Raw genomic sequence first — 15,000 nt, 5'->3', positions numbered from 1 at the left:
GGACCTGGTGGGAAAGTGGAGTTTTTGGATGGGAAAAGCTAAAATACGACCAAATACCCGCCTCCTATTACCCCAATTATAAGTAGAGAGGTGCCAGCTGCCGTCACTACCACCTCTGCTCATGCCAATTTTCCTCTCACAAAGATTTAAAACTTTCCATTTTGAAGATTTCATTTTACTTGATTATAATAAAAAATATTAAGCTACTCTTCAGTGCTGTAATATGTTTAAGTATAAAAAAAATTGGCAAATTGATCCCGTGTTTTCTGGTCCGCGGCGTCACCACAGTAGCCAAACACGCACATTTTTCTCTACACACTATGTTCAGGTACCGCACACTTATCCCTATACAAGTGATATCTACTAAACATACCTGATAAGTTAGGAACTTCGGTTGGGCTTAGGCTGTCCTTATCCCACTTGACCACACAACAGGCTTGGGGAAGGCACGCAATGCAACACCCGTGGGCACCACAAAGTAGACACAACTCTACTAACCAGAAACGGCGCATCGCTTCGGTTCATTGTTTCGAAGCGGTTCGGTTCTTGAATGATACTTGAAGGCTGGACAGCTTGTATAATGTAACTATCATATGCAAGAAGAAAGAAGCAGGAAAGATGGCATGTATAAATATGTATAGACGTCCATAATGCAGGTATGTATGTTGCCATATCTTAGGAAATTAGTTGCAATCAATATGCATAGGCTAGCAACAGGTAGATCGTCACAAATATTTCAGGCATCTAGTAAGAAAAAAAAATAGCAAAAAAGTTACGAGCCACACACTCACACACACACACACACAAACACACACACATACACGCGTTATGAGGGACCGATGACGCCATACATACATCACAACCATTCAAGAATAGATAAACTAAACACGTCATTGAAACGTGATGAAAGGATCGTGCCTTACTACACTCTGACTAGGCGCTAGGCCACTCTCATGGTTAAGGTAATTAATAAATTATCAGTATATATATATATATATATATATATATATATATATATATATATATATATATATATATATATATATATATATATATATATATATATATATATATATATATTACTTTTTAATAAATGAAATAAATACACAACTGTCATTAATATACACATTATTATGCCACAAAAAAAAAAAATCTTGCTGCAGGATGATCAGAATAATGAGGCAATCCATACAAAACAATAAAACAAAGATCACCCAACCCTCAATATCAATCGTTAAAATGTGTGGAACAGAACCGCATCCAACATCTGTGTGTGTGTGTGTGTGTGTGTGTGTGAGAGAGAGAGAGAGAGAGAGAGAGAGAGAGAGAGAGAGAGAGAGAGAGAGAGAGAGAGAGAGAGAGAGAGAGAATAATTATTAGGTCAGAAAAGTTACGCGTTCACTTGAAGAATCCAGGAAGTTCATTGTAAGCCAAGCTGTATGTTGTTTCTTTCATCCCCCCCGTTACCACGATGATCCGCCGCCACCAGTGCTCCTCGGAGGCCTCGTCTAGCAAATTAGCATATTCATGATGTTTTGGGATCTGGGAGAGGAAGATGTTACCTGTAAAAGAGCCAGAGGAAGGAAGGGTAAAGTGGGAAATGGGTCAGACGCCACAGGGAATGGGATAAATGTATCGATGAAGGAAAAGACGTAAAAAAAAAAAAAAGGGAGAGTAACAGTGGACAGCACTTGCAGTAAAAGTAGTCTTCTCCTGTCATCCTATGAATGACAACTACAATCATCAAGGAAACGTATTAATTAAAGATAAACATAGAAAATTGTTAATACAGCACTATCCTCCTCCAAGGATGCTGTTAAACAAAACTGAATGATTATGAACTGCGTATTTTGTTTCTTTTCTTTTATGGTCATATGTCTCACTGTTTTATATATATATATATATATATATATATATATATATATATATATATATATATATATATATATATATATATATATATATATATATATATATATATATATATATGACGACACTGATATTTTCTTCTCCCTGACATGCAAAATAAAATATTCGATAACGATATATGTATTTTGATATTACAAATACGCATAGCGTAATTCTGCATAAGATTGAGTTATATCTCATCCATAATTATGTACCATATATAGTTATATTCAATTCATAGTTCTTAAGAGATTTAGCTCTCATTTATGTAAAATTCTACATAATAACCGAGGAAAAGATTTTTTTTTTTTTTTTTTACCGCCGGCAGATCTAAACATGAAACTTGAATAGGAATCTCGAACAATTAAGTGTGAGAGGATTAAAATATACATTGTAACTAATTAATAGCGTCTGTCTGACTGTGTCACAGGGGTCGTTATGTGGGTAGTTCAGTGGCGATGGCAAGGAAAACGTCAGTGAGCGTGTCGGAAAGGTGTGTATACGTAGAGTGTTCCCACTCTACGTATACACACCGTAGAGTGTTCCCACTCTACGTATACACACCTTCAAAAAAGTACTGTTACAGTTGGGCCCAATGAGTTTCAGACTGAACAACCCGGTAGTCTCGACAGGGTTGGTAAGCGTGTTCGACGAATGTGCCGCCTGTGTTTCATGAAGCGTTACTATGGCAGCTCAAATCCTATTGCTTCATTTACGAGAGCCGCTCACTCTGTTCAGGCATGCACAAGTGCTCTAAACACACGCAGGGATACCAACATGAGTATCCTGTTATCAATGGATCCGTTTTTGGTGCCAGTTTGTGTTGTGCTAAATGTGTAATGATGCTTTTTTTTTTCATTGTATGTACTACAAAAGTACGATAAATTCCACAGATCAACGTCTGCCTACGGATGTGTGACACAGGCTAGCCTTGTGTTTCTTATTCAGGATATCACCATTATTCTTTATATTTCTATAAGGTATGGTGCTATTCCTACGTTTCCTCAGTACCTGTCTAATTTATTCAAATATATATATATATATATATATATATATATATATATATATATATATATATATATATATATATATATATATATATATATATATATATATATATATATATATATATATATATATATATATATATATATATATATTTTTTTTTTTTTTTCTCTCTTATGGAAGCATGGCCTTCCATTTGGTATCATATTGTGCGTACTGGAGCCATAATTCACATTCTGCGTATAATATGACTCTAGATAACGCTCTATTATTATAGTATTATTACATATAATGCATCTAGGTCAGTTTTCAAAATCTACAAGACAAAGTATTCAGACAGTGTGGACAGCCTCTTTCTCATCGCCGCAGTGTTGCATCTCTTGCTATCTTCTACTGTTATTTCTATGCTAACTGCTCTTCTAATCTTGCTAACTGCCTGCCTTCACTCCTCCCGCGGTCTTGTTGCACAAGATTTTCTTCTTTCTCCCATCCCCTATGCTGTCCACCTCTCCAAAGTAAGAGTTAACCAGTATTTTCAGTCATTCATCCCTTTCTCTGGTAGACTCTAGAACTCCCTGCCGGATTCTGTATTTCCGCCTTCCTATGACTTGAACTCCTTCAAGAGAGAGGTTTCAAGACACATCCTTCAATTGTTGGCTACTGACTACCGCTTTGGACCCTATACGGAGACCGTTATTTATTTATTTATTTATTTATTTTTATGTAGGAGGGGCACCGGCCAAGAGCAACAAAAAACTAGTAAAAAAAAAAAAGCCCAATGAGATACGGTACCCGAATAGGGTGCGGAGCGGTAGTCAAAAATTGAAGGATAAGTGTCTTGAAACCTCCCTCTTGAAGGAATTTAAGTCATAGGAAAGTGGAAATATAGAAGCAGGCAGGGAAATCCAGAGTTTACTAGAGAAAGGGATGAATGAGTGAGAATACTGGTTAATTCTTGCATTAGAAAGGTGGACAGAAGAGGTTCTTTAAAAAATAGCAGCAAGGAGTAACAGTTTGTTAGGTACGTGTTATTAAAAGAAAAAATATAAATAAAAACTAATTGATAAAAAAAAAGTAAAAAATCAGCCGCCAAAGACATTTTCCAAGGTGGTAATGATTAACAACTGATTAAGCAACTACAACAAAAAGATTAGGAGGTGGAGAGGCAAAATTAGTTCAGAAGCTTTATCACATGTCATATTTATCATTAAATATGACAAATCATAAAGATTCTGAACTAATTTGTTTAAAATAAAAAATAAATAATAATAAATAAATAATGTTCTCAGTGAGCGAACAGAATTCCCTCCATTTTCATTCTGGCAGGGACGCTTTATAGCAGAGGAGGAGCAGACATTTCAGCAGCGCCATCTTATGCCCGGCAACGACGCGAGCGTCACAGCTTGGAGGCTTGATCTAACCACTTATCACTCACAGACTACAGGAGTAAAAGTTTATCAGTGAAATTTGAACGAACAGCAAAAATGGAGTTTCACACAAGAAAGGCTACTGATAAAATTAGTACCTTTGGAAAAGAAATGTCTGGAAAAAGAGACTCTTGAGTTATGTGTTATGAAAAAGAAAAAAAAATTAAGGTGATTTTCTGCATCACTTAAATAAATAAAAAGTAATAATAATAAAGCACTTCCATTTGTATGTGTGGATATATATATATATATATATATATATATATATATATATATATATATATATATATATATATATATATATATATATATATATATATATATATATATATATATATATATATATATTATTTTTTTTTTTATTAATTTATTTATTTATTATTTTTTTATTACCACGGTCTTGATCACTAAATGTGACAGTGACTGATTTATGTGTGAGGCTAAAACTTGACACAGATCACTTACTACATTCCTATGTGAAAGGAGAGAGAGAGAGAGAGAGAGAGAGAGAGAGAGAGAGAGAGAGAGAGAGAGAGAGAGAGAGAGAGAGAGAGAGAGAGAGAGAAAGGTATTACAGGAAAGTGTGCCTGCTTTAAGGAACGGTGAAAAGTAGGATGGTGTGTGTGTGTGTGTGTGTGTGTGTGTGTGTGTGTGTGTGTGTGTTCCGGGACGAAGGGTGGAAATGGGTGTGTGTGAACCGTAAGGAACAACAATGGAGAGAGACACGCTGACGAAGGGTGAGAGGGGCAGCTCAGAGGGTATGCACAGGAATGACGGAAATCCACGAGAACTGGTGGAGGAAGAGAAGGGGATTGATTGTCAAGGAATGATGGGAAAGTGAAAGAGCATGAGGTAAGAGACAAACAAATTCGTTCATACAGTCTGTCCCAGTATCTTTTTCTGTCACGTGGTTAACACCAACCAGAGAAGAAGTTGTGAGGGAAGGATAAAGGGAAACAAAATTACTTAAAGGAAAGAAAAAATCGGAAAAGAATGAAGATGTAGAGAGAGAGAGAGAGAGAGAGAGAGAGAGAGAGAGAGAGAGAGAGAGAGAGAGAGAGAGAGAGAGAGAGAGAGAGAGAGAGAGAGAGTATTTAGAAGAAAAAGAAAGGTATGAAAATAAGAGTGGAGGAAGGAAGGAGAAAGAGGAGTAGAGGAAAAATTAACAGAAAGAAGAATAAATGTAGCAGAAAAAAATTAGTATAAGGAATTTTTAAGAGAAAACTTTAGAAAAACAAAAGAAGAAAGGTCAATAAAGACAGGGCATCAGGGAATTATGAAACTTCATCGTTAATTATTCTTTCAGCTTCTTTTCATTAGTTAACTTATTGCGGTCTTTTATCCTTTTTTTCTCTCCTCCCTCATTTCTCTCGTGTGACTTTGTTCTCAGAGTGCATTCAGCGAACAATGATGATGATAGAGGTAGAAGGACAGGAAATGGGTGATAATTTGCTTGCGCTCTATCTTTTTCAAAGTCTGCACAACGAGGAAGTTTATCGTCATGGCCTTTACTTGTTGAGATAAAACAATTACAATAAGTGAGTGCAGTAATAAATCACTGTAGATGTTGCTTTGAAGTTAATAACAAGAGTGAAAAGGGAAGAAAAGGACGAAATAATGTATTTTCTTTTATACAGTGATATAACGTATAAGTCCACAAGACTACCCTTAACGGCAAATTAAAAAATATGTTTCAAGATGGAACCACATGCTTAAATGGACGAATTTCAGTTCATGAGAGAGAGAGAGAGAGAGAGAGAGAGAGAGAGAGAGAGAGAGAGAGAGAGAGAGAGAGAGAGAGAGAGAGAGAGCAAAAAATAGTAGGTATACAGGGTGTCCCGGGAGGAAAGTCACATTCTCAGGTATGAGAGATAAAGTCGTTTTAAGTTGAAAATATCCTATGGTCAGATGCTTTTATCGCCATGGTATAAAAGTTATCGGACATTTTAATATGAACACGCTAAGAATTGGCAAGGGAGGAGGGTAAGAGAAGCCGACAAATGGCAGGGGTTGGCATCATGAGAATGTTACTTGATAACAAGGTTTTCATAAACAAAGATATTAGTGAATTCAAGAACGCAGTTCTAGAACGCAGTTCTAGTAATTAACAGCTAAAATATAACGAGCGTCATATGGCAACAACGATCATCTGAACGTTCCGAGATGGCCGTGTGAAGCCACTTGCCGTGCTTTCTTATTTAAATATCCTGTAATTTTTAAACGATGGGTTCAAAAGCTTTTACCATAGAATATTTCCGACTTAGAATGACTCGATCTTTCATTTCTTAGATTACATACGACTTTTCTCCCGGGACATCCTGCGTATCAATCGTGTCATGAAAAGAACGTAATTATCGTCACCAAACAAAATGGTGAGTAAGGAATGTATTAGCATAACGATGTTAGTGTAGCCCAGGCTGTTACTAATGAATAAACTACGTTCTGTAGTTCCTAAACTGGATATTCCTTTTTATGCTGTGGGCATGGAAAAAGGTAAACAACACAAGCTGAGTCAGAGAGAGAGAGAGAGAGAGAGAGAGAGAGAGAGAGAGAGAGAGAGTGGGGGTGGGGTAGGGTAGGAATAACACTGTCTTTCCAGACTCTGCTGTTCCTGAATACTGAATACAGTCGAGTAAAGAAACATATTCGAGGTGACGCCCCGGTGGTGGTGGTGCCGCTAAATGTATAAAAAGAGGCAGGAAAGCGATGGCTCACGTAGCTAAGAAGACTCAGCTTTAATTCTCGATTTCACGGGGAACTCCCCCTCTAAAAGTCTCTCAACTACTTCAAAGAAGGGAATGAAAAAGCGGAGGCTTTTTCAAGTTTACCAATCTAGGTGGTCGGAAAATAGGAGGCATTGGATAACTGTAGTATTAGGATAATGAGTTACCTTGGCGCCAGGATGTGTATCAAGTATTGCGTGGTGGGTCTCAAGAGGTGGTGCAAACAGATAAACAATACACAAACAATATTAATGTGTGTATCAAAATCTCAAAATTTCCATCACCAGACCACCAGTTTAAAAAAAAAAAAAAAAAGCAGAAACATTTGTAATTGATGACCCAAAAGACTGAGTATGTAGTTTCTAATGATAAATGAAAAAAAAAAAAAAAAAACTCTTCCTGTGGCCAAGTGCGAAAAGAGGAAGGCAACCACTGGTGGCTATTCTGTAGTAACTCCCTGTACCAGTTACCGAGTTCCCTCCAGCTTAAGAAATCTGTCAGACTAAGTTAGGTTGAGTTTCCAGCAAATGCTAGTTGTATGTGCCCGTGCTCACACACACACACACACACACACACCATAAGTAAACGTCTCTCTCTAACCACTTGTCAAAGGAATTGATATGCAATATGACCATAGTATGTTACAATACATTTAAATAATTTAATTCCTTATTAGAGAATACTATAACTACCGTGTCACCTCAGCCATGTACTATACTTGCCTCCTATCTTTATGTACCTTTTATTTCAATAATTTATTAAAAGAGTATCATATTATCTGTAACACACCTCACTCTGACACTTGATTTAAGGCATCCCAAGAGCGTCCGGACGAGAGCAGCAGTGTGACAGCCGTGAGTTGTGTGTACAAAAATCTTATCTCGAAAGATTCACGCCCGTACGTTTGATTATCTATTAAAACAAGACACTCGGTCATTAAAACGCTTTACTTTAATTAAAGCATCGATTAACAAGTGGTAGTGTGAAGTGTGTGTGTGTGTGTGTGTGTGTGTGTGTGTGTGTGTGTGTGTGCCAGCTCTCAGGTGTAACACGTCACTTTAATTAGCCCGTAACCCCCAGCTGAGTAACTTCAAAATATAAATATTGTCGTACATAATATTGAAAAAAAAATTTATATATATATATATATATATATATATATATATATATATATATATATATATATATATATATATATATATATATATATATATATATATATATATATATATATATATATATATATATATATATATATATATATATATATATGTAATTCCTGAGTATACATACATAAGACACAGCCTCAAGGGTGGCAATCTGTTGTTTTCCATTAGAATATTTGTTTTCCAGATGTTGTTATTTTATCTTACAGCAAGGCATGGAGTATGCTATCCCTGACATTTTAAATGTCTCGCGCGGTGTTTAAAGGGCTAGGACCATGCACAAAGATCGCCTATCATCCCGCGAAGGATTTAAATATCACATATCTACACTTTTCTACAGTCATCATTATGGTTGAAATAAAAAAAAAATAAAAATACATATATATATATATATATATATATATATATATATATATATATATATATATATATATATATATATATATATATATATATATATATATATATATATATATATATATATATATATATATATATATATATATATATATATATATATATATATATATATATATATATATATATATATATATATATATATATATATATATATAAAAAGTTAATAGTTAATGGTGTTATGTGATGGAAAGAAGCTAAAAGTAAATAAATGCTGCTAATACATAAGTATTGATGTATTTTCTGGATGATATCCGAAGATGTGTTCAGATAACTTTAAAAGTCAGAAACCAGAACAGGCTAATAGGTTTCTTTGGTCCATTTATTCCCATGGACATATTCATGAAGCAGAACTCATGGAAACAACGGTGTACCCTATGGTGCGAGAGGGAGGAGGGAGACAGGTTTTCAGGGTTTGGACAAAGGGCACTCTGGGTATAAAGGAACAAGTGTGTGTATCAGTGGAAAAGCTTGAAGCGGTTGTTGCGCCATTTGTTTGTATACGTGAGGATGTGATTGTCAGGTCGAGAAAGAAAATAAATGTGCTGGAAATCAAATGTTTACCTACAGTTATTGGTATGAAATAGTCCCCTCAAGTGAAAAACAATAAGAGTAGACTCATGTGTGGAATAGCAGGTCGGTTTTGTTGGAAAGTTTAGGTCAGATTAAACAGGTGTTTAAAACAGTGTGGTGGTACGAGAAAAAAAAAAAAAAAGAGAGAGAGAGAGAGAGTGTGGCCCGCAAAGAAAATAATTAAAGCAATTTATAAGTTCAAGGTTAAATAAATAAATAAATAAATAAATAAATATATATATATATATATATATATATATATATATATATATATATATATATATATATATATATATATATATATATATATATATATATATATATATATATATATATATATATATATATATATATATATATATATATATATATATATATATATATATATATATATATATATATATATATATATATATATATATATATATATATATATATATATATGTGTGTGTGTGTGTGTGTGTGTGTGTGTGTGTGTGTGTGTGTGTATGTGTGTGTGTGTGTGTGTGTGTGTGTGTGTGTGTGTGTGTGTAATAATAACAGGAGTCGATGAGTAAATTTACGACCATACTAACCGTGACATCAACGATGAAAATATTACAAGGAATAAATGAATGGAGGAAGACTATCTAGAACACTAAGTGGGCCTCTTTTTTTATATACATTTTGTTTTGTTGCTGTTGTTGTCTTTGGTCAGTATCCCTCTTAAAAAAAATGAATAAATAAAATAAATCAACAAATAAATAAATAAATAAAAATTACAAACTCAAACACAATAATGCTAACGTCCACAAACAACAACTGCTAGATAGTGTACTTACTGAACAACGCATCCTGGCATTCAGCATCACCATACCGACCCATGATATTCATATTACATTCCTATCACTAACTGTATGCGCTGCAATGCGCTAGAGCAGCACATTACCAAAAAATATATTTGAAAAAGAGATATTCCGAGTGCGAAAAGCAGTGCCAAGAAAGTAATAAGAAATGTGTAAAAATATTGTGGTGGGGACCACAGTATCCTCGCAGTGGAAAAAAAAAAAGCTGAGAGAGAGAGAGAGAGAGAGAGAGAGAGAGAGAGAGAGAGAGAGAGAGAGAGAGAGAGAGAGAGAGTCCACTACCACATACGCCAACATCACATGCACTTCCAACCAGATCGCTACCCTCTTTACGCACAATCTACCACACAACAAATTACCAGAGGAAACGCTAAAAATACAGACATATCCTGCACGCACATTATAAAAATGCCGGAAACCAGGAATATCCAAAGAAGTACTCAACACAACTCTAAAATTAAATGGTCTACCTGAAATGAAGATTTCTGACTCACCTAAGTAAAGTATAATCCTAGAACAAACTTCCTATGAAGTAAGGAGGAGGCAGTGGGTACCTGCCGAAACGATAATCACTCCCAGTGAGGTCTAAAGCACTGGATCAGAGGGTGCTTATCATTAAACCCAGTTGTGAACTCACTGAACGTTTCCCTTAGTGTTTCACAACATAAGAGGGTAGTCACAGCCTGCGCTCTAAAGCCAACTCTTTTCCTTCACACTTAAAGTACATGCACTTAATTACACACACACCCTTCACTCAAAATTCAAAATTATCATGGCAACTCCAACACCAGCCTCGGAGTCCCCATCTGGGGAGGAGACCACAAATGTCCCCAGGTCGGACTGCTCTTCTGGTATCGACCGTCAGTGTCTTGACACCCCCTCAACTTTTTCTTCATTAACTTCTGCAACATTCGCGATCTTAGATCTAATTTTTAATCTATAGAACACCACCTCTCCTCTACTAAACCTAATCTTCCTTTCCTCACTGAAACAGAGGTGTCTGAGACAATTGACAGTAGCCCTTTTTCTGTTCCCTCCCACTTTCTCTATCCTCATTTTTAACTCAAAGCTGGATGTTACGTTTATGTGCGCAACGACTTAACCTACACCACCTCTCCTCTACTAAACCTAATCTTCTTTTCCTCACTGAAACAGAGGTGTCTGAGGCAATTGACAGTAGCCCTTTTTCTGTTCCCTCCCACTTTCTCTATCTCATTTTTAACTCAAAGCTGGAGTTAACGTTTATGTGCGCAACCACTTAACCTACTCTCGTGCCCACGCTCTTGAATCTTCTGAGTTTTCGACTATCTGGCTATGACTGCAGAGTCACTCCCAAACTAAATTTATCTGTGCTGTATACCTTTCACCTAGCCCCTTTGACTAAAGGAAATTCTTTGATTACTAACTTCCAAAGTGGAGCACATTCTGACTCTCTTCCCTTTTGCAGATATCTCCATTCTTGGAAACTTCATTGTTTACCACCAACTTTGGCTTTCCTCTACCTTCACTGACCACCCCGGTGGACTAGCCTTCAGCTTTGCTATCCTTCACGACCTAGAGCAATTGGTGCAATACCCTACTCGTATCCGTGACCGTCTTGGAGATATGCCGAACATTCTTGATCTTTTCCTAACCTCTAATCCTTCTGCTTATGCTGTTACCCTCTCCTCTCCGTTGGGCTCCTCTCATCACAATCTCATATCTGTATCTTGTCCTATCGCTCCAGTCCCTCCTCGGGATCCCCGAAGTGGAGGTGCCTCTGGCGTTTTGCCTCTGCTAGTTGGGGGACATAAATAGGTGTTTTGTTGATTTTCCTTGGAATGACTAGACTTCCATGTTAGAGATTCGTCTCTGTGTGCCATGCGCATAACAGAGATGATAGTGTCTAGCATGGAGGCGTACATTTATCACTCTTTTTCTCGACCTAAACCTTCCAAATCTTGGTTTAACACAGCCTGTTCTCGTGTTATACATGATAGACAGGTGGCCTACAAAGTAGTGACTGGCCAGCCGGCTAGTCACTCCACGCTAATCCTCGTGGATTCCCAACATGCTAAGCTTCCTAGGTGTGGGACCGGCCAGACTCAGTCAGGTCAGGTCAAGCACCTGGGAGCTGGAGGAACCCACGACGCAGCGTTAGTTTCGTCTCGAATCTCGTCTCGTACACCCGGGGCCGCTCGCCCGGGTATTACTGTACACCAACAATAAACCCAAGACTGTGGTCTGTGTTTGCCTCCGTGTCCTTGGCGTAGAGAACACTACATACTTGAGCCTTCCATCACCAGAATCTTATGCTCTTTATATTTCTGCCCGGAACCATGCCAAGTCTGTTCTCCAGCAAGCCAAAAAACTCCTTTATTTATAGAATGAGTCAAAATCTTTCAAGATCTAACTCCCTTCGTGACTTCTGGCATCTAGCCAAAAAATATCTCCAATAACTTTGCTTCTTCTTCTTTCCCTCCTTTATTTTAGCCGCATGGCACCACATCTATCACATCTACCTCTAAGGCTGAACTCTTCGCTCAGACCTTTGCTAAAAACTCTACGTTGGACGATTCAGGGCTTGTTCCTCCCTCTCCTCTATCCTCTGACCATTTCATGTTGCCTGCTAAAATTCTTCGCAATAATATTTTCCGTACCCTCGTTGGCCTAAACCCTCGGAAGGCTTATAAACTTGATAGGGTCTTTCCCATTGTCCTCTGAAATTGCGCTTCTGTGCTTGCACCTTGCCTAGTCAAACTCTTTCAACTCTGTCTGTCAACATCTACCTTTCCTTCTTGCTGGAAGTTTGATTACATTCATCCTGTTCCTAAAAAGAGTGACCGTTCTAGTCCCTGAAACTACCGTTCTATTGCTTTTAATTTCCTGCCTATTTTCAACAGGAAGATTCTCAAACATTATCACTTCACGATCTTCTATCTGACCGCCAGTATGGTTTCCGTCTACTGGTGATCTTCTGGTTTTCCTTACTGAGTCTTGGTCATCGTCTTTTAGAGATTTTGGTGAAACTTTTGCTGTTGCCTTAGACATTAAAAGCTTTTGATAGAGTCTGACACAAAACTTAGATTTCCAAACTACTCTCCTACAGCTTCTATCATCTCTGTAACTTCATCTCAAGTTTCCTTTCTGACTGTTCTATTACTGCTGTGGTAGACGGTCAATGTTCTCCTAAATCTCTTAACAATGGTGTTCCTCAGGGTTCTGTCCCCTCACCCACTCTGTTCCTGATATTCATCAATGATCTTCTAAACCAAACTTCTTGTCCTATCCACTCCTACGCTGATGATATCACCTTGCACTTTTCCACGTCTTTTTATAAGCGTCCATGCCTTCAGGAAGTAAACAGTTCAAGCAGGGAAGCCACAGAACGCCAGACTTCTTATCTCTCTAAAATTTCTGATTGGGGCAGAGCGAACTTGGTATTATTCAGTGCCTCAAAACTCAATTCCTCCATCTATCAACTCGACACAACCTTCCAGACAACTAGCCCCTCTTTTTTCAATGATTCTCAACTGTCTTCCTCTTCTACACTGAACATCCTCGGTCTGTCCTTTTCTTATAATCTAAACTGGAAACTTCACATCTCATCTCAAGTTAAAACAGCTTATATGACTTTAGGTTTTCTGAGACGTCTCCGCCAGTTTTTCTCACCCCCTCCCAAGCTGATAATTCTGTTCAAGGGCCTTATCCATCCATGTATGGAGTATGTTTCACATTTCAGGGGGGTTCCACTCATACCGTTCTTTTAGACAGGGTGGAATCAAGAGCTCTTCGTCTCATCAACTCCTCTCCTCTAACTGACTGTCTTCAGCCTCTTTTTCATCGCCGCAACGTTGCATCTTTAGCTATCTTCTATCGTTATTTTCATGCTAACTGCTCTTCTGATCTTGTTAACTGCATGCCTCCCCTCTTCCCGCGGCTTCGCTGCACAAGTCTTTCTTCTTTCTCTCACCCCTATTCTGTCCACCTCTCTAATGCAAGAGTTTACCAGTATTCTCAATCATTCATCCCTTTCTCTGGTAAACTCTGGAAATCCCTGCCTGCTTCTGTATTTCCACCTTCCTATGATCTGAATTCCTGCAAGAGGGAGGTTTCAAGACACTTATCCCTTAATTTTTAACGTTTGCTCTTGACTCTGTTCGGAGACCGGTGTAGGTTCACTCGAGGTCTATCCAGTGCATTCGTGAACAGGATGCCAGATGTACGGTTCGATGCCTAATTTGCGTCTTACCGTCACATAGTGAACATCTCATCGCTGGCCTGAGAATGAACTCGGTAGATGATATACTGGGCTCATACTTTCTTGGGATGGTTTGAATACTCAGATACATTATTTCCGTGTCTGATGTTATTGTTCTTACATTTTTATGTGTTCTTCGTTGCCTCAAGAAAGTCTTTTGATTTCAGTGGATCACACTCGATAAGGGACGAATTCACCTATAAACACTATTACCTCTGCGCTTTCGCCATGTTTAGTATTTACATGCGATTTCGTCACTTATCGAGTGTGGTCCATTGAAAAAAAAAAAAAGACTTTTTTGAGGCAACGAAAATTACATAAAATGTAAGAACAATAGCATTAGACACGAAGATAATGTATCTGAGTATTCATACCGTCGCAAGAAACCATGAGCCGAATACATCATCTACCGAATTCATCCTCAGAGCAGCGAGATTTCACTCCGCGAGGGCAGGACACAAATGAGGCATCGAACCTCACATCTACCATTTTGTTCACGCATGCGTTTGATCCTGAGTTCTGGATAAACCTAGAGTGAATTTACACCGGCACCTCAGTGGGTCTTTTTTTATTTTCTTATTATAATTCTGTTGCCTTTGGCCGGTGCCTTTCGTACATAATAAATGAATACATAAACAAGTAAATAAATAAATAAAATAAAATAAGTGAATATATAAATAATTAATAAACAAATTT

At 37.3% G+C, this 15,000-nt stretch overlaps 1 protein-coding gene across 1 annotated transcript in view; it reads right to left on the bottom strand.

Annotated features, from left to right (window-relative positions):
* LOC135107117 (uncharacterized) overlaps positions 1-512 on the bottom strand; it is an 87,286-nt gene extending 86,774 nt beyond the window's left edge. The window contains exon 1 of the mRNA XM_064016826.1: positions 374-512. Coding sequence (XP_063872896.1) covers positions 374-512 — 139 coding nt within the window. The remainder of the gene's footprint in view (positions 1-373) is intronic.
* Between the last annotated feature and the right edge of the window lie 14,488 nt (positions 513-15,000).

This window comes from Scylla paramamosain, chromosome 14 (assembly GCF_035594125.1).
Source record: "Scylla paramamosain isolate STU-SP2022 chromosome 14, ASM3559412v1, whole genome shotgun sequence".
NCBI lineage: Eukaryota > Metazoa > Arthropoda > Malacostraca > Decapoda > Portunidae > Scylla > Scylla paramamosain.
Note: the sequence above shows the minus strand (reverse complement) of the source record. Positions and strands in the feature narration are given on the sequence as shown.